Genomic DNA, 20,374 nt, shown 5'->3' with positions numbered 1-20,374 from the left:
ACGTTGCATGACTTAAATTTACAATAGTTTTTCTTTTGCGTCCTCTAACCTTTCCCCTTATCTTTTGCATGGAGGAAAAATCAATCGTTAGCCAATTGACATTTGACATTTGTTGATACATGTCCCAAATTCGAGTCTTCTCCCTCGATAAAAATTAAGTCGGTTTCGGTATAAGTATAACCGTTGATGAATATCTATCAACAAACGCGGCCTCTCGGTAATGAGCCGAGCCCAACAAACCATATGATGAGTGCACAACAGGCCCAAACCATATGGGTACTTAGGGTTCACGGCCGATCTTATTCCGGTCCAATAATTAAAAAGTGGCGCGGGCTTAAACCTAAACTTAATTCAAACTTAAAACAAAAACTGAAAAAAGTTCTCACACTTTTTTTCTTTCAAAAAGTCATCATCTCACTCCTCTGACCCAAAAATTCAAAACTCTCACTCCTCGCTCCCTCCCTCTCTCTCTCTCTCTCTCTCTCTCTCTCTCTAAAGACTCTAGTCTCCGGCGATGGACACCAAACCAGAAGAATCCGTACGGTCGAAAATGGAGTCTCTAAAGCTGGCCTGCGACAGAGAGATTCCGGCTCACCTGCAGAAGGCGGACTCTGCCGCGGCGGCGCTTCGCGAGTCCCTGGCTTCGATCCGCGCCAGAGTACAAGAAACCGTCCACTGCCAAGGTCCAGTCACTTTTTCACTTTTTAACTCTTTGCTTCGTTGGGGCTTTTGCCTTGTCAATTGTTACTGTATTGATTCGCTGTGAAATTAGGGTTTTCGGATTGGGGGATGGTGTAAGTATTAATTGACTTTTGAATTTTCTGTTTTGTTTGGAATTAGGGAAACTCGGACAGGTTAAAGCTAAACTGAGGGAAGCCGAGGAGGAATTGTTTAAAGCCCTAGCAGGTAAATGTCTGTGCCACATTGCCACCTGCATTTATTGAATTGGAATTAGGAATTACCTCGGTGGTAAAATTTCAAATTGAAATTTCATTCCGGTTGTTAATCAATAATTATAGCGCGGAACATATCCATTGCCATTATTATCACTTCAATTGGCTGAAATCTTGGTTTTTTTGTTTTGTTTTTTGTATGAGTTGATCTCAGTGTGTTTTATTATGTGCATATATGTTTGATTGGTTTGTAGCAAAGACTCGTAAAGAGACCAAGCGGATGGCAATGACAGATGCGATTGCTGCCAGGAAAGCTAGAATAGACGAACTTAGGAGAGTGGTGCAAGATCAAAGGGCTAAGAGGGATGAGTATGGTGCAATTCTTTCTCAGCAATTTTCTGGTAATTTCCTCTTGACGGTTTTGGTGCGTAGGACTAAGTTTATATCGTTTTCCAATAATGGTCAATACGTGTTCTTTTGTTCTTATTTGATCGCATTCTGGCTTTTTTATAAGGATGGAGACTCTGTATTTTGAAGAAACGTATGCTTGTGTTTACAACTGCTTTTTCCCACTCTTCTATTTGTACTTCTGAAAGTTTTTAACATTGGCAGAATCTGAAGATAGGTCTATCAAAGACAGTAAAGAAGAAATAGAAGAGGTTATATCATGGTATAATAAGGTCCTTGGTTTCTATATTGAAGGCGGACATGGTAATTGAAGTCATTTGATTGTGCAGAATTTATCATGTAAATATTATGAAAAATGAATTAAAACCTTTTTTTTTTTTTTTTCCAGGGGTGAGATTCACATTTAAGAACATCAACTTGAAAAATCCAGATGAGGAATTCTGCTTCACTGTTAGGCATGCAAATGATGTGTACACCTGTAAGCATTGTACTTTCTAGAGGTTATTGTCTGATATTCATTTGTCTAATAATGTGCATCTTAACCATCCGCATATTGATTTCTTTTAATTCTCAGTGATAGATTGTGATCCACACTTGAATGAGATCAAAGAGTTGTTAGATGAATTGAACAGAACCAATGGATTATTTAAATTTGTCAGAGATATGAGACAAAGGTTTCAAGAAGCTGCCTCTCGAGGTACAACTTCTCTCTTCCATTTTACCTAAAATCCTGAATGATGGAAATCTAGCACACCCTAATAATGGTCTTCTCTTATATATGCTAGCGAATTCAGCAGTTCTTTAGTATTTAGTTCCAAAAAGGAAAATATGTACATCAACTACAGTTGACAATTGAGAGAAGGATTAGTACTCTTTTATTCTTTGTTACTGATAAATAATGTGTCCATTATGATTCAACAGGGTTACCAATGGTTATGCATCAAGAGTATTCCACAATTTCTGGGTCTGCTCCAGCTTTGTCAATGTCAACTGTCAGAAGTGAATCTTTTGCCAAGAGTCATGAGCATCACCAAGTTCAACATGAAAAACCTGATAGACAAGTCAAGAAACTTAGCCCTGGAAAGTGGAATAAATCACAAAGTCTATCTCCTGGGTCGGCATTGTCTCTTCGTCGCTCTCCTCGTTTTAAGGTATTTTCTTTAGTTCTTTCGCTACTTGTTTTACTGGTTTGGACCCCTCTGGTGCAGAAACTTTTTGATCGACATCCATTGAAAATCCATGACAGGTCAAGAAATGAAGATGGAGGACAGACTGTTTGTCATTTTAACTTGAGTACTAACCTCGTCAAATAATCATACTTCACACCTTGAGTGCTGTCACAAATAACCTAAACTGACAGAAAGAAAGAGCTTCATGGATTAAGTTCTGCAAATTAACATGACAGCATCACCTTTGTTGCTTTTGGTTTGCTCACGTAGTTTTTTCTGAAATGATAAGCTGATGTGATGGAATGTAGGGCATGTAATTTCCAAATTCTGTAGTACTGGATGTGTGTATATCACTTTATTTTGTGTGCTGATATGTTATAATTTCGGTATTGTGATGCGTTTTTACTTCTCTGCACTTTTGCAGTAGAGCTCATTGGTTATAAGATGCTATTACCATCTTTTTCACCGCAACTGTTTGGTTGTATTTTCACCTCCCCATGTGATTCATGTTTATTGGTTGCGAGTCTTGTGATTATGAAATGTTTGACTATTGCTTCTATGACAATTATTCGCTGTGATTTTTCACGTAGATGTAAGAATTATTATCAGTTTTCACTTTGGTAATGCAAGTATGATCTATAGATTTCGATAAATATATTCTTGCACATTGCTAGGGACCTCTGTAATGTTGCTGTCAAGGTCTCACCATAACCAACCCTAACCTTAATCATGTTGATAATGCCATTTTATTATTTTAAGCTGTCAGAATTTTCATTGTAGATGGTCTGCATTTAGGAAAGAACATTGAATTAGGATCTTGCTCGCTATGCGAAAGTGATTATTGTTTAGGTTTGATGCTATGAAAGAGCTTCTGTCAATTTTAGAAACAGTTTCAAACGTAGCCTCTGTGATAAGGTCTATATTTTTATTTTTTAGAGAACTTCTACCGAAATGGTACATAATTCATTTCCAATTATCCCAATCAAAGTAGCTCCTGAGTGATTCACAATGGCTCTCCTCCCTGGTAAACAGCCACACAGTGAACTCTATTACGAAAATGGGTGGGAATGAAATCCAAGCCTTTTTAACTGTGAAATAAGATTTTCAAAATGAAATATATAGTAAATTTAGACTTTTAGAGGTTCAAATAAAATCTTCGTGACTTGCAATATTCAGGTGAATTATATTAGTTAAAATCACCATACGCAATTACGCATGATAAGATGACCAGCATATATTTAGAATGAACAAATACACAAACAGAGTTTATATCATAAGCATAGATGCTTCAGAAGAAATACAATCATAGGATATTAAGATATTGGAGGAAACTAGTATGATATGATGAATGAACTTGGGGTCTCGTTAAAACCTTCTCCCAGATTAAGGAAAGAGCAGTGCAATGGAAAAGAAATATAATATATAAGAAAATATAATTAATTAAGGGCGTGTTTAAGTAAATCTCTATTCTGTGTCTAGCCCAAATTCTAAGTTCTTTGGCCTAGTGGTAATAGAGTTACATTAGAAAGATCTAAATTCTTATTCAATGCATGATTACTTTCTTGTATGATTTGGATTCTATGCATTGTAATCCTCTATATAAAGAGACCCCTATTATCAATGAGAATATACAGCAAATTTCTCTTAATTTAGTTTCTCTACAACACGTTATCAGCACGAGCCCTAACCATAGCTTTAGAAACCAAAACCCCATAAATTGATCAAACTCCACCGGATTAGCCTTGCCTGCGGTACTACTGCCCCCGCAGCCCCCTCGTCACAACTCAACGCTAACCCTACCAGGTTAGCCTCGCTGCCCCTGCAGCGCCTGCAAGCTTTGCTTGCCTTCTGCCCTCGCACCCGCTTGCCTGCCCTTGCAACCGAGACTCACCAGCGACACCGCGACCCTACTACCCCAGTGTCACCGCAACTCGCCCGCGACACCGCAATATCGCACTCCTGCGACTCTGCGACCCTCGCGACTCCGCAGTCCCGCGACCCCTGCACCTCCTCATTCCTGCGACTCGCCCTCGACCGCACGACTATTGCAACTCCGCGACCGCCATCGACATACATCGTTGTTTCAATCTAATCCAAAACCCCTATTGGAATCAGATTTTCTTGGAAGCGACTATGCTAAGAAATTTCATTGTTTTAGTGGTAGTCTTTTTCGATCCGAAACGGACCATTTTTCTTGTTCTCTTTCAAGATGAGTAACCTGAACAAATTGGATTTTGCTCCATTAGGAACAACTGGCTCTGGATATCACAGGTGGGTTCGTGATGTCCGCCAGCATGTCAAGGCCGATGGAATCTTGGATATAATTCTCGAGACTAGCCAGGACGTGCTAACTGTTGAGCAAGCTCAAGCTTTGGAAACAAATAGAGTAGCCTTAGAGGGAAATAAGGCGAAAGCCATCATCCTAATGACTCGTCATATGGATGATTCGCTCCAGTATGAGTGTATGAATGAAGAAGATCCTAGAAGGCTGTGGGTCTCACTCGAAGAAAGATTTGCCAACGTCCGTGACTCCCTGCTTCCTGACCTAGAAGTGAGATGGAAAAGCCTTGGCTTATGTGATTTCAAGTCAGTTCTTGACTATAACTCATAAGCACTTCGCATTAAATCCTTAATGGAATCCTGTGGTCAAGAGATCACAAATGCGATGTTGATTGAGAAGACTCTATCTACCTTCCCCGTCTCTGCATTGATGGTTGCTAAGAACTATCAAATCGATGTTACTGCAGGACGGATCACAAGGTTTCATGAGCTTATTGGAGCTATGAATGTCTCTGAAAAGCATGACAACATCCTTGTGAAGAACTATAATAAAAGATCCGTAGAAACAAAGCATATTCTGAAGTCCAATTATAGTCGCGCCCCCTAAGAGCCTAATCTCAGGGATACTTCTGGATGTTCTGGTCCATATAATCGCTCTACTCGGAAAGGTAACGGCCATAATAAACACGGAACCGAAGAGGTCAACGTGGAAAGAGAGAGGGAGGCAAAGCCTCTGGCCATGTTGGTGGTGCCACCAATACTAAGAGCCATCTAAATAACGCTTTCAAAGCGCCTCAATCAATGGAGTCTGAGCAAAGAGATGTATGTTCTCAATGTGGAGTATCCAGTCATTGGGCACACATTTGTAAAGCTCGTGAAGAAATTGTCACCACCTACAAAGCATATTGTGAAGCAAGAGAAACTCACTATGTGGAACAAGAAGATCAAGAAGATGATCTAGAGTGAAAGGTTGAAGACTACAAATCAGGCTGGGATCAATTGATCGCCAATTCTATTTAAGTCTTTATTTTTCCAAGAGATGTAATTGGGAATTATCATATACTGTGTAGTAAATACCATTTTGCATTAGCTAGCATTTGGATTATATTCCGCTACTGGTTAAGAGACAATGATGTACTCCGTTGGCTTATGAATATAATTTCGAGTTCCTTTCATTATGACTCCATTTTCATTATGAGCATATTTCTTTATGACTACGATGGCTGGGCCATCAGTATTAAGTCAAGGACATGGAATAGCCAAAGTTCTCCTTGCCAAATGGCACCTTGATTACTGTCACAGAAACTCTCTACTCTCCTAAGGCAAATCGCACCTATGAACAGCCAACGTATTCCGTGTGAAACCGCATGAAAGAACGAAAATGAGTTCCTTTGCAATACTTCTAATGATTACGAATAAAGGCGCATCTTAGAGAAGTTTATGTGTCTCTCTAGTGGACTCTATGTCACTATTCGAGCTATTAAATCCAATAAAGTTATGAGAGAATATATCTTGGATTTAGACACATATTGGCTTTGTCACGACAAGATAAATCATCATGGTCATGATATGATGATCTGCCTACTAAATACTTCACATGGACATCTATTCTCTCGAGCGAAACGAAACACGAATCAAAAGTTGGTTCCTGAACTAAGTATGGCTGCCGCTGCTGCCTAGGGCACCGCCACCGTTCGCTACCCGCATAGGGCTGACAGAGTCCCTATCCATGACGCCATGGATGGCATCCATCATGTTGATGGCTCCCCTGGTGATGTTGCAATCTCTAACTTTGCTTCAAATAGCGTTTCAGATGCTTAGGCCTAACCAAAATCCTCATTGGTTGATTGTAAGGCTTCTCACTCATTTTACAAAACCCGTTCCTTAGGGAAATTAGGACTGAGACAGTCCTATGCAAATGATATGAAAATACTCATTCTGTTCTTACATAGAATCCGTGTGGATTGATTCAACTAACCTGCGGACGTTTAAATATCTCATGATGTTGGTTGACACGCAAACACACTGGTCACGTGTTGTGCCATTGTCCACTTATAATGATGCTTATGCTACACTCCTAGCACATATCATATGACAACGAGCTCACTCCCCGGATCATCTTATTCAGTCAATTGGACTTGACTATGCTAGAGAGTTTACATTGAAGACTTTCGATGGTTATTGCAATGGGAATGATGTTGGACATCACATTCCCATGTACACACCCAAATAGTCTCGCAGAAATGACTACGATGGTAGTCCAAACATTGGTAATGCGCACCAATCTCCTTATATCCGCTTGGGGTGATGCAATATCGTATGCAGCTATGTTAATTAGTCTACGACCTACCGCCACTCAATGTATCTATGTGTTACAGCTAGTGACTAGGTACAAGTATTTTGTACTTATGCACATTTGGGTGTGCCATTTATGTGCCAATTGCGCCGCCACAACGCTTTATGATGGGTCCTTACAGACGAATGGGAAACTCAGTTGGATTTAAGACTCCAACAATCGTCCTCCACTTAATGCCCTTGCATGGCGATCTCCTTACCGCTAGATTTGCGGATGTCACTTTGATGAGACAGTCTTCCCGTCGTTAGGGGGAGATAAGAACACAGATGTTCAGCAGGAACGACAGGAATTGTCATGGCCTGTCCCCACTATGTCTCATCTCGATCCCTACTAAAGTGACGAGATCACACATCTACTACAAATATGCCTGCAAGGAAGTACGTCCCTACGAGAGGACGTATCGCCACCTTACACGGAGGTAGGCATGGTGCCAACGCCAAAGAGAGTGGCACTCTGACATTATAGGCCATGGCCCTAGCTAGGATGCATGGGAGGCCCGTGGGTTCGAATAATACTTTGGCACATTCTACTCCTTTGATCATCAAGACTCAAAATCCATCTCATGAGAATCTTTCGATTATGGTTACCGTTGGGGGACGCCTCAACGTCACAACCTATTCCTGAGAATATAGAGCTCTATGAAAATTACATACGTGGGATAAAAACATCATCATAATTGATGATGTAGTCTCACATTTCGTTGCGCATAAGTTTGTTGAGTCCGATGATATCGAACCACGCTCTGTTAATGAATGAATGCCAACGTAGAGAAATTTGGCCTAAATGGAAAGATGCGATCCAGGTTAAGATGGATTCTCTAACGAAGAGGAAGGTTTTCGAGACAGTGATGCCAACACCTCCTAACATAAAACTTACTGACTAATGGGTCTTCGTTAGAATGAGTGATGAGAAAAAGAGATGGTAATCTCACCTTATGGTGTAAGGCTTCTTACAAAACGCCCTGGAATCGACTACGATGAGACATATGCTCTCGTAATGGATGTCATTGCACTTCACTACCCTGTCAGTTTGGTAGTTTCCGAATAACTGAACATGCAGCTTACAAATATGGTCACTACCTATCTCTATGGGGATTTATCTCTATGGGGATCTAGATACGGAATGTACATGAAGGTTCATGGTGAACTTTATTTACCCAAGTCAAGTGGCTCCAGACCACGGAGCGTGTTTGCAATAAGATTGAAATGCTCACTAAAGTGACTACTTGATTGGGAAGGGATATGCTCACTCGTTTCCATAATAAGTTTCAGATTCTATAGCGGTTTATGTTGGACATGATCTTCATTGGAAGCCCTTAAAGAGTTAAGAGAAACCGCTGAACACTTGAAATCAGAGTTTGAGATAAACAATTTTGGGAGAACACGATTATGTCTCAGTTTGGAACTTGAGCATCGTGTTGAGAGATGCTTAGGCATTTTGACAAGGTCAAGCCTTCAAGCACCACCATGATCGTCCGTAGTCTTGATCATGAAAAGGATCCTCCTCGTCCAAAGGATGATGACAAAGATGTGCTAGAGGCAGGAGTGTCTTACTTAAGTACAATAGGAGCATTACTTAAGACCGGACATCTCATACGTTGTGAACTTGTTAGCTATGTATAGATTTGCGCCAACGTACTCCATTGGATTTGTGTAAAAGATATCTTTCGGTACTTGAGATGTACAATTGATATGGGGTTGTTCTATCCCTACAGGGAGGTGATGGATTTGGACCCATCACACACTAGGAACGCCGCCAACACTAGACTGCGTCCCCTCTCCCCATCCCAAAATGACGTTAGCGTTTTGGAAGGTTTTGCTGATGTTGGGTACCTCTCTGACCCTCACAAAGATCGTTCCTAAATGGGTTATGTGTTCACTTTGGGTAAAGACCGTGATATCTTGGAGGTCTACAAAATAGACCATAGTCGCTATATCTTTGAACAATACAGAGATTATTGCTCTTCATGAAGTGGTTCGTGAATGTATATGGATTGGATCCATAATTACGCATGTTCGAACAATTGTGGTTTAAGTCTACCACAAATGAGCCTATGAGCATTTAGGATAATGCTACTTGTTTTGAACAAATGAAGCAAGGCTACATCAAAAGCGACAACACCAAGAATAATCAGCAACAACAGACTCTCCTCAAGATCAAGGTGAACTAGGTTTGATTTGAGGACAGTATGGCAGAATTGCACACTAAGTCATTGCCTAAATTCTACTTTCGAGAAACATGTTGATAGCATCGTTTGTGGAAGGTATCCGAACTCCCATGACCATAGTCATCAGGGGGAGATGCAGACATCAGGGGGAGATGTCTACATGCATGGTCTCGAAACGTGAAGGGTGTGTTGTGCTCTTTTTCCCTTTCGACGGAGGTTATTTTTGTCCTACTGAGTTTTTGTTACTCGACAAGGTTGTTAGCGAGGCAACGAGAGAAGCACCGCATTTGGGAGACACAAGGGGGAGTGTTTAAGTAAATTTTTATTCTGTGTCTGGCCCAAACTCTAGGTTACTTGGCCTAGTGGTAATAGGGTTACATTAGAAGGATCTAGATTCCTATTCAATGTATGATTACTTTCCTGTATGATTTGGATTCTATGTATTGTAATCCTCTATATAAAGAGGCCCCTATTATCAATGAGAATATACAGCAAATTCCTCTCAATTTTAGTTTCTCTACAACCGGGCGGTGTTATTGGCATACTTTTTTTTCTTCTATTTACACACCCCCTATATTTTGATTACTTTAAGGGTCTTTTACTTCAACAGTGTCTGAACACTTCGACGACTTTTAAAATGATACCTAAACTTTCAAAGTTATCAATGTGATACCTTGACTCATTTTTTCTTAACAACGTCGTACCTCCGCACATATTTGGCCACGGTGCCGTTAATCTGAGCACGTGTAACGCATGTTAGGCATCAAATGATGATCAAAAGACTGATTTGCCTTAAATCTAGGGGTATATTTGATATTTTACCTATTTTTAATTTTAATACATATTTGTCTTATCTTTTTTTTTAATCATTTTTTTCTACCATCTCCACCTCTCGTCTTCTTCCCCTACTCTCTCCATCACTTGTCTTCTGCAAATGCAATCTCTCTCACGCTAGACTCTACCCCCTACCTCCATTAGCATGCTTGACCATTTCTCTCATACACCACCTTGAAATCATCCATGCTCAGCCGATCTAAATCACACACAAAAACAAAATTCAGATTCAATATTTCTGTATCAAAATGAACGAACGTAATAGAAACCGCCGTACGGATCCAAGTGGGAGCTTTGGTTACGGTGATATAACGTGTATTGACGTTTCGCGGTGGTGAGGTGGGAGGTCCATAATAAGGTTTATTTGAGCTTCTCTGAGACCTAGCAGAGACCTAAAATCATTGATTTTCGATTTTCGATCTTTGAATTATGATGAGTCTCCGACTTTGAGCTTCTCTAGAAATTGGAATTTGATCGCCGCTATTTGAGATTGTCGTGAGGCAAAAGAAAGGCGTTTGAGTTGGTTGTTTCAGGAGTTCGTAGATCGTCGTCAGGCCAGAACATGCCCGACCACTCCGACACCTTTTCAAAGGCCACCTTCGAGTTGATAGGGAGGTTGCTTCAGGAGTTTGATTCCAAAAGGGTGAGCAAACTCACTGGAGATAATGTCCAATCATCAGATTCAAGTTGATTCCAGGGATATGGTGGTGTAGTTGGAGGAAGAGTAGTTGTCTAGGGCTTGCGTCGTGGTGGTGGTAGTGAAGGAGGACTCCTCTGCATTTTTTTTTTGTCCACAAAATTGAGAAGAATTTCGAATTTTTTTAATTTTATTTTTTAATAATAAGTTAGAGTCATATGACAATTTTTTCCTTCAAAATACAGTCATGTGGAAGTCACACGCTTATATTTAACGACATCGTGACGGAATATGGGCGGAGGTATGATGTTGATAAGAAAAAATGAGTTCAGGTATCACATTGATAACTTTGAAAGTTCAGGTATCATTTTAAAAGTTCTCGAAGTGTTCAGGTACTGTTGAAGTAAAAAACCCTTACTTTAATTCACATTTTTTTTTTACAAATTAGCCTAACTACCTTTCCTTGCAATTATGTTTCGTTTTTATTTTTTATTTTTTTTATTTTATTAGGCAAATTAATCATCCGACACAACTTACGGAGTTTCCAGGTGGGGATAGCACCTCTCCGTTATGTGTCGCCTCGCCAGCCACCTCAAAACCTCACTACCATTATAAGAAAAACTAAAAGGCCAAAACCAGCAAAGAGAAGCAAACAAAGCCACAGAATTTGAAAATTTCAATTGGGTTGTGACTCGGTGATGGATCCTCCTTTGATTAAAATCTAACCCAAAGGGTTTGGAATCCCCGAGGTCCCCCAATTCGTCGTTGTCATACTTTAAATTCACGACCTTGATTTCTATGTCATCAGTGTGGCATTGTTTTCCAGAGTGAGGAGTTTTGTGTGGGTGATCTATTCCTTCATTTTGGTGTGGGCTCGTTAAACATGGCGATTAAGAAGGTGTGTGAGTCTTTCTCGAATAGCTTGATTGATGAGGTGCAGATATGGGGGTGTATGAAGCAGACGGGGGTGACTTGAGGTAAATGATGGAGTTTGGGTCCGAGCCCATGTTGAGGATGAAAGATAGAATGATGATGAGAAAAAATGGTAGGGATGATTGATTTGCCAAAAAAAAAAAAAAACATAATTGAAAGGGATGGTAATTAGGGTAATTTGTAAAAGAAAATTAAATTAAAGTAATAGAAAAGTAGATGGGGCGTGTGAATAGCGAAAAAGGGTGTGTCAATACCACCACCCTTAATTAAAGCTAATAACTAGTTAAAAGAACTGATGTTATTAATGGAGTAATTGCCCTCCTTGGAGATTGATTAAAATTATTGAAGGTATTAGGCAGCTTGTTTCTTACTTTTCTTCAATTTCTTTCAAGCATCTGTTAAGGGAGGTGTGAGGGCAATTTTGTGTTTTGGATCTTTTGCAACAGGGCCCTCTTGATTAAGCAAGACTAGGCCCAAAATTGATCAAAGGTTGGACTTGAGAACAACCTCATTGTGACTAGCTAGGTGATAACGGCAGTGATTGCACTAGATAATAACAGCAGCAATTGAATTGGATGATAACAGCAGCGATTTAGATAATAACAGCAGCAATTGGATTAGATTTCAAGAGAACAGAACTTACATGTAGATGTGGTGTGGGAGCTAGATGCTAGGGAGTTTAGCAGAGAGAGAGTGTTCAGGCAATGACATGATTTCTGGGTTTTTGGGTTAAGGTTGATTTGGAGGAATTGATGGCTAGGGATTCAGAGATAGAGCTTGATCTTTTGCTTGATGTTTCTGGGTTGTTGTGGCTTGCTTTCCAATGGCAATGAACTCGCCTTTTATAGAGGAGATAGACGGGGAAGATTTGTGCCAAGAACCAGAGGCTTTGAAAGGGTATTCTCTGTTTTGGTGGGATCATTCTAAAGCTTTCAGCTTTTGTTTTCCCCATGAAACCAAAAGAGTGAAAGCTTGCTCTGGCTATGAGGGTGACGATTGGTGGTACAGGACGGTGATGGGGATCCCAAATTTTGTGCTGCTGTGATCTTTAAGGGTTCCTAATCCCCTAATTTCTGCTATTGTAAATTGGGATCACAAAAATCTAAGGGTTATTGGAAGTTGAAGCAGGATTTCGGAAGATACGAATTGGAAAGTTTTTCCATAGATTCGGGGCTCTTACCGGAGAGGGTGAAGCAATAATCCCAACAACAGCTTGATAGAACAACGTTTCTGGTTTGGGAAGAAGACGATTCCAACGAGTTTTGTGCTAGAGACTGGTGTAATGGACTTTGGGTAGGGAAGTGACTCTAGTGGGCTCTAAGTCTTGTTGGGCCTGTTTTCATCTCTCCACTAGCTCATGTTAAGATATTGGTCCTTCAAGCATGAATTTTGGTTCCCAAGGCCAAAATTATCGAGGGGCCTTATCATAACAATGGGCCTCACATGATCCGTTACCTTCCACACCATACCCTTCCGTATAAGCCCCAAACGTAGCTTGCGTCTACGCGTATTGCATGGTAAATAAGCGTGTTGGCTTCTTTGAAAATGCATGTCAATCTTTTGAGCATTTGGGCTTCTCGTAAAGAGCTTCCTTTTGACGTGAAGTGGGCTTGCTCGAAGGCCCAATTAGGTTGCGAGGTAGATGACTCGTCGTCCCCTTTGCCTGTCACTCGTTACATTTGAGCTTGTGGAAATTTGGGTGTCAACAGGAGGCAAACTTTGTTAGGCCACAGGTATAATGCGGTAACATCGTGGAAAAATAGAGTTCCAATTCAAGCCTCTAGAGCCTTATTGTTTGATATTGTAAACTTTGTTTGCTCTAGAGATTTTTCTAAATGTTATTTTTGTTAAAAAAAATAAATAAAAAAATAGTTAAAACAACCGCCGGATTTGGAATTTTTAGCCAATATTATGATGATAATAGAACCACAGGACTTGGGGCTTTACTTCGATAATGATGCATGGAGCCAATCCGTTCAGATGAAAAATAAAAGATAAAATATAAAATTATTTTCATTTTCTTTCTCCAAAGACGAAAGACTAAAGCAAATGTTTTAAATAGTAGGAATATCAAAATATGACAGAAAAACGTGTGTAAGAAGTGAGAAATTATTTTTCTAATAAAGTATATGTAGTAGGAATTGGAAACATCGATCTTACCTGAAATTTTCTGAAAAAGGTTTAGACTGATCTATCTTAATTATTGCGCGACTGTAGTTTTTTAAGCATAGGTTAAAAAACCATGCTTTTCTCTCTGGCTCTCACGAGAGAGTTCTCTCGACGACGGCTGGTCCTAATTGGTGGCGGTCCTGTACTTGTGACGGTGAAGGGTGTTTTCTCACTCCTCTCTTGTCTAATCTATGGTGGTTATGGGCCTGCTCGACAGCTATCCGTATCGATAGGTTGTGGCCTATTTCTTCTTCCTGTTATCACGGCCTGTGATGACGGTGGTCGAGGTTTTCTTCTTGGACGTCCTCAAGGTGTGAGGGCTAGAGTTGATATAATGGCTGGGTTAGGAGGATCATCAACGCTAGGTGATCCGATCTAGGATGATGGAGGCACTCTATGGCTTCTACATCGAGCTTGTGGTGACGGTGGCTTTGCCTCAGGGTTGCCAAAGTTGAGGGTGGCTTTGGCTATGTCGAACTTGGATCCTTTGTTGGTGGTGACGAACATGTACTTCTTGTTGGAGGAGCCACTCGGCTCATTAGCTTACTGGAGTGCAGGTGACGGAGACGGGCCTGGCAGGGACGACACATCTGACGAGCCTGGCATGGTCAGTGGAGTCGTCAGGGGTGGCTGCGTGGTGGAGCATTCGATTGCTAGGGTTTCTGCAACCTTGGATTGTTGGGCTCCATCTTGGATATTGGGCTTGGGTTGAATAGGGTTGTTTTGGGCCCAAAAGGCCCTTAGGGCTTCTTTCTTTATTGTTTAACTTTTACTTGGGTCGCAGGATCTAGTTGCTCGATTGTTACATTTGTTTATTTTGATTCTGAGTTGCTAGGTTCTGTTAGAATAAAGGTGCTTGAATGTCCTTAAAATGTGGGTGTACCCAGGAGTGAGAGGTTCTGTTTTCTTAGAATAAGTCATTTGTATGTCCTAAAAGACGACTCTTACTGTCGACCCCTCAGGGGTGTGTCGTTTCTGGTACTGCTTGCTGAATTATAAATTTGACTGACCTCCTTTGATTCAAAAAAGTATAAGTAGTAGGATTATCAAAGTACGATAGTAAAGTGTATGTAAGAAGTGAGAAATTATTTTTCTAATGAAATAGTTAGAAATAGTTAATGAGTTTTAGATGAGCCAAGAGGTAGGCAAGGCTTGGTAAATGTACCAAGTCATCGTGGGGAAAGCGAGGCACGAATTTCAGCCATCAAAGTGATACACATGTTCAAGAAAAACTATGTAAAAAGTAAATTAAAAGAGCATATATACTGAGATAACAAAAATTAGACAAAACAAAGAGAAAATATTAACCAAGTTTTGGAACATAGTTTGAATATATTTTTGTGGTTTCTTTTAAGTTGAAAGTTTGTATGATTATGCTATTTGTAGTTAAACTTAAAACAGGAGATTCATTGTCATTCCTTTAAAGTTTTGACGATTACAATTTATTTATCATAAAAGTTTAGGGTAAAGAAAGAAAAAAAGGAACGTGCCGCACGCACGTATCTGAAATCTCTTATTCGGTCAAAACTTCTCTCTCGTCCGGCGGCCCTCCAAGTCGGCGCTGGCCTCTGGCCTCGTCAAAAAGCAGGGGGGCGGCCGGACGGGTTTGTGCAATGGATCCATCATGGACAACGTGGGCTCTCCCTTAATAAACCAAGTCTGAGGGGAAGAGGAGAGGATGACAATCCGGTTTCTTGTTTGAGATCGTAGGTTTCCGAAGGGAGTTTCGACGGCGGTTTGAAGGATGGTGGGTGGTGCTGGTCAGTCATCGTTGAAGGGATCTCAGAGTCCTTTTTTGGCTAGAGAAGCGGACTTGTTGGAGGGGGTTGGCGACGACGTTGGGATTGGCAGTGCTCAGATCTGATAGGAAAGCACCGATCTGGTTTAGCATGCCAGGTTCCGATCCAGAGATAGGGGTGGCTGGGAGAGCTGGAGATCCTTGCTGGCATTTGGCGAATGATGGCAGGAGGGAGAGATGGCCTGTGTTCGCTCGGTGCATGGCCAAGGACGAAGGGAGAGGCTGCCGATGGTGGGACGGTGCCGGATTTGCAGGCAAGTTGCTGGTATCACAGACTCTGCCGTTTTCCATTTGGATTTGGGCTCTTTGGTAGTTGGGCCTGGGCCTGGGCTAGCTAGTCTTTGGCCCTGGTCCAGTGTTACTTTTCTGTTTTCTTGTATTGCCTTTTATTTTCAATAAGTCCCTATCGAGTGCAGGTAGGAGTATGTGGGCTTGGTCCTGGTATGTGCACTCTATGTGCCTGGTCTGCTCTAAGTTGGTGGCGAGTTCCTTGCGTTGGCAAATGGTCGCAAACTCTTAGTGGCAATAATATGTCTGCTCTAGGTAGGCGGCGAGTTTCTTACTTGGTCAAATGATCGCTGCCTCCTAGTGGCAGGGTGAAACTTTGTGTCACTGGATGTATTTTCCAGTGGCAACATGATGAGAAATCTGTGAGTATGGATATTATGCTATGCTGTAATCGAGTTACAGATCGAGTTATCTTTTCGTTGTGTCACCGCTGTAAAGCAAATAGAGTCGCATGTAGAGCGCTCTTTGCTAGTTGGTGCGTAATTAAATACAATTGTTTAGTAAAGAGTCATGATATTATTTCAAGATGTTCTCTAGTTGCCTATTGTAATCAGGGGTTCAAGCTCAATGTCTCCCCCTTGTATTCGACAGTTTCATTAATCAAGGCTTGAGGGCAGCCGCACCAGCCCTTTATTCAAAAAAAAAAAAAAATTAGGGTAGTGATGAAGATTATTTTTTAGTTGTGTAAGCTCTTGTAAGTGCTTATATATACATGACAGAATGACCGAGCACCGATTAAGCTGTTGGTTGACATAGTCGTCTATGGATTAGAAAACGAGTTTGCTTCCATAACTTGTATGCTTCTGATTCATCATTTGCTAGATTTGAGCACTCGTTCTCATTGCAGTCTGCAAAGTACTTTCCTGTTACCCCTTCTAATTCTGGGCTTAAAGCAACATAACATGTTGTTGAAGCACCCTGAGATGTTGATTTTAGTAACTTGGATGCTATGAAGAACACAGAATCTGCATGAGAAGGAAAAGTTTATTAGATTTCATTTTGCACTACTGCAAATTTGATTCACATGTAGATTTTGAACTAGATCGAGGAAAGATCTTGAATCCATGCCTGTGATAAAGCCCTTGTGAGCTCTAATAATTCCGGTTTTCACGATTCCCGGGTGTACTGCATTGATGGTTACTCTTGCATTTCTCGCCTGTAAAGATAAGGAAACACTCCGCTGAGTGAGACGCCGAGATATTATTCCGACGATGCGGAGGGATGCTAATTCTAATACAACATGCCATTATCCACATGTAATTATTGTAATCGTTTCACTTTCACATACTAATTTCTCACGAAATTACCTTAAGCTGTTTGGCCAATTCCTTGACATGCAGTATGTTGGCCAATTTGGACTGTGCATATGCTTTTGTGCCATTGTAACTGCATGAATGAAACTAATTATAGTTAATTACCTGCTAATATATAATCACTGTCTAATTAGTAATGGTCAATTAGATGAAAGTTTATGAAATTTACTTCTTTGGGTTGAGCAGTTGATTAAAGCAGAAACTCTCCCTCTTCACCCAGCTGTGGATCACAGAAGAAACATTAATGATTCTTCCCCGGATGCCAGTCTGAGCTGCCGTTTCCACCATTTTTTCCAGCAGCTTTTCTGTCAAAAAATGATGGCCTGCAAAAGAAACCCCAAGTGATCAGATTCATACCCTCAATCCTACATGCCTTAGCTAGCTAGCACAATACAGAAATGATTGAATGCTCATGCATGCTTTGCCTAAAATGGTGGTTCACACAACGACGAGCTAGAATATGAACATTGTTGTCCAATCCATAAACGTGCCCTTGTGGACTTGTGGTCCATTAATGGTACAAACTATACGGGAATGTCCCAACTTTTTTTGTCATGTTTTGGGAGAGGGGTCCTAAGGTTGTATCCCAAGAAATTGTGGGAGGGTAAAGGCAGTCTATTCCTGTCCCATGAGGAACCTGGATATGCTTGTCAATCACCAAGTTTGCATAAATAGATTCCTAATATCTTTTTGGGTTCAACACATTTCCCTCGAATATCAGGTTTTTGGTTATTGTGTTGTGAATTTAGGGAAGATATAATCATTGTGCTGGTTTTTATATTATATCAACGTCATTTGATTTTGGTCACTTTTACTTGATTATATTAAATTAAATACGGAACAGAAACGGTGGATTTTATGTACATTTGTGCATAATTTTGTTCACATATATTTATCAATGCGTATTACTTTAACTATTTACACATATTTGATTGATCGACAATTTGTTGAATCATACATGTTCACGAGTCTAAGAACTTGTGAACAACATGATGTTAGCATGTGAATTATGACATCAATTTGATGGAATTTGACAAAAGTGCTTGGGATTTTAAACATTTGAAAACACACTATTAAAATTGACTAAATTTATAGCATAAGGACCAAATGAAAATTCAACTAATTAGCACATGACCGAAAATGAACTAAACTCATTTTAAATATCCATGTGCGTGACTCAAATAAAGATGTATGCATAGTGATATAGAGAGATACCCAAGTAATTTGTAGCAAATGTCATCTCAATCTTGTCCTCAGAATACTCCAAACCTTTAGAATATATCCCTCCATTGTTTCTGCAAATTAAATTGAGGATTTCATGCATCAGTGCCATGAACAACAAGTTCTGACATTGGTCGGTCCGATAGTCTAAACGGTATATATATCGAGCTTAAAAAGGAAACACACGAATAATCACCATCAGAAGAATGAGGAAACTCACATGAGGATATTGAGGGGTAGTCTTAGAGCCAAGAACTGGGAGCAGAATCTATTAACAGAAGTAAGGGAGCTCAAATCAATCTCCATTATTATAACCTCAGCCTTTGGATTCTCCCTTTGGATTCCCTCCTTCACTTTCGACGCCTTCGCCAAGTCTCTTGCCGGCATCACAATCCTCACCCCTCTCTTCGCCAATACTCTGGCAGTTTCAGCTCCAATCCCTGAAGTTGCTCCTAAACATTTTGCATATTCAACACAGAAATTAGCTCTTTAATTAAACACCAATATGTTTGTTAATTTTTTTAATTCCTGTTCATGAAAGTAGGTACGTGATCACTATTGGTTTCCAAACAATGGTCCAGAAAGCAGTACTGAGAACAACTCTGAACCAATAAGAAATTACTATTGATCAAAAGAGACAAAACAATATCTTGCCAGAGCCAAAAAGAGCCACTAACTTATACTCTATAGAACTTAGAATCTTAGAATTGTTTATATATTAGAATTATATATAATTTATTAATTAAAGTAGTATATTAGAAAATTGTTGGGAAAAAAGGGTAGGAATGTATGTTCTCCAGAGAGATCTTGTCAGATATGTTCCATCTCTGCAGATAGCTTTCACAGAGAGAGAGAGAGAGAGAGAGAGATTAAAGCTTGCAGAAGCATCTTAGAAGCAGCTAAGATACACACACACACACACTACACTTCTCTGATGATACTCTAGAAAATTTCCAACACTCGATAAGAATTGGCAACTCTTTCAGTTCTCTGTTGGTGAAAGTTGACCAAATATATATGAAAACATAATATATAGATCTTCATCACAAATTAAGGTGAGTTTTTCTTTAGAAAAAAATCCACTCTTGAAGACTTGAACATCCATCAGAAAACTATATATATATATATATATATATATTCTGTTAGACAGTGAAAATTAAAGGACAAAAATAGAAATCTTCATCATGTATATAAAATCTAGAGTTTATCATAGTACTAAATATTACAGAAGAGAATGAGATGAATATATGCATGTCTTTATCATACATCCATACAGATATTCTATAAGTCCGAGACCATGAATGAAACTAACCAGTGATTATTGCAGTTAGACGATGAGAAGGCACTGATGAAGACCAACAATAATCTTGAGTAACTTGTTCGGCAGTTGATTTTGAGCCATAACCACTTGGCCCTGCAATTCCTGCCAAGTACTTTAGTGTTTCTTTCATGGTGGATAATTTCCAAGAAAGAATATTATCCTAGCTAGACTACAGCAAATTAGAAGAGACCTATTCTGGGTAGAAAGAATTACAGAATTTATAGTACAACACAGTGGACGTGGAGAGTTTTAGGGTAGTCATTCGACCACCCTAACTAGTGTGGTCTCGACCAATAAACACAAATATTGGAAGTTTCTGTCACCAGTCAATACAAATGATTGGTCCAGACTACTTATTGTAATTATATCCAATGGTCCATGGGATAAAGTGATTAACTTCAAAGTTCAAAGTTTATTACTTTTAGAGCAAAAATGCACCATTAGTTTTTTGTCTTTGTTTCTCATTATTACTGTCTGTCAATTTCAGGCTTGATTAATTGCAATTTCAAGTGCATTTTATTGCTTAATTAATTAAAGTTATCATAGATATAATTAATCATGATCATCTATCACAAAAAGAGGTACCG

The 20,374-nt window shown here is 39.9% G+C and overlaps 2 protein-coding genes across 2 annotated transcripts; one reads left to right on the top strand and one right to left on the bottom strand.

The window, feature by feature from the left end:
* The first annotated feature begins 404 nt into the window (after nucleotides 1–404).
* On the top strand, nucleotides 405–2,859 carry LOC112179369 (kinetochore protein SPC25 homolog). The gene is made up of 8 exons (XM_024317768.2): nucleotides 405–683; nucleotides 841–906; nucleotides 1,148–1,294; nucleotides 1,506–1,604; nucleotides 1,690–1,779; nucleotides 1,876–1,998; nucleotides 2,223–2,452; nucleotides 2,548–2,859. The coding sequence occupies exons 1-8, from the start codon at nucleotides 515–517 to the stop codon at nucleotides 2,557–2,559; spliced, it is 936 nt and encodes a 311-aa protein (XP_024173536.1). The 5' UTR covers nucleotides 405–514; the 3' UTR covers nucleotides 2,560–2,859.
* Nucleotides 2,860–16,500: 13,641 nt separating this feature from the next.
* On the bottom strand, nucleotides 16,501–19,978 carry LOC112179093 (short-chain dehydrogenase TIC 32 B, chloroplastic). Its single transcript, XM_024317419.2, has 7 exons — nucleotides 19,779–19,978; nucleotides 18,687–18,918; nucleotides 18,461–18,540; nucleotides 17,415–17,568; nucleotides 17,240–17,318; nucleotides 17,001–17,088; nucleotides 16,501–16,897 (listed from the first exon to the last, which is right to left on the bottom strand). The coding sequence occupies exons 1-7, from the start codon at nucleotides 19,915–19,917 to the stop codon at nucleotides 16,668–16,670; spliced, it is 1,002 nt and encodes a 333-aa protein (XP_024173187.1). The 5' UTR covers nucleotides 19,918–19,978; the 3' UTR covers nucleotides 16,501–16,667.
* Between the last annotated feature and the right edge of the window lie 396 nt (nucleotides 19,979–20,374).

The sequence above is a fragment of the Rosa chinensis genome, chromosome 7 (assembly GCF_002994745.2).
Source record: "Rosa chinensis cultivar Old Blush chromosome 7, RchiOBHm-V2, whole genome shotgun sequence".
Classification (NCBI taxonomy): Eukaryota; Viridiplantae; Streptophyta; class Magnoliopsida; order Rosales; family Rosaceae; genus Rosa; species Rosa chinensis.
Note: the sequence above shows the minus strand (reverse complement) of the source record. Positions and strands in the feature narration are given on the sequence as shown.

What these genes read in the sequence shown, in the direction of transcription:
- LOC112179093 (XM_024317419.2), bottom strand. Translation starts at nt 19,917, where the DNA reads ATGAAAGAAACACTAAAGTACTTGGCAGGAATTGCAGGGCCAAGTGGT. An exon ending in TCTAACTGCAATAATCACTG is followed by an intron (nt 18,919 to 19,778) that starts GTTAGTTTCATT and finishes CAAAATGTTTAG; the next exon opens with GAGCAACTTCAGGGATTGGA. An exon ending in TCACAAGGGCTTTATCACAG is followed by an intron (nt 16,898 to 17,000) that starts GCATGGATTCAA and finishes CTTCTCATGCAG; the next exon opens with ATTCTGTGTTCTTCATAGCA.
- LOC112179369 (XM_024317768.2), top strand. Translation starts at nt 515, where the DNA reads ATGGACACCAAACCAGAAGAATCCGTACGGTCGAAAATGGAGTCTCTA. An exon ending in ATTGTTTAAAGCCCTAGCAG is followed by an intron (nt 907 to 1,147) that starts GTAAATGTCTGT and finishes ATTGGTTTGTAG; the next exon opens with CAAAGACTCGTAAAGAGACC. An exon ending in TGCAAATGATGTGTACACCT is followed by an intron (nt 1,780 to 1,875) that starts GTAAGCATTGTA and finishes TTTAATTCTCAG; the next exon opens with TGATAGATTGTGATCCACAC.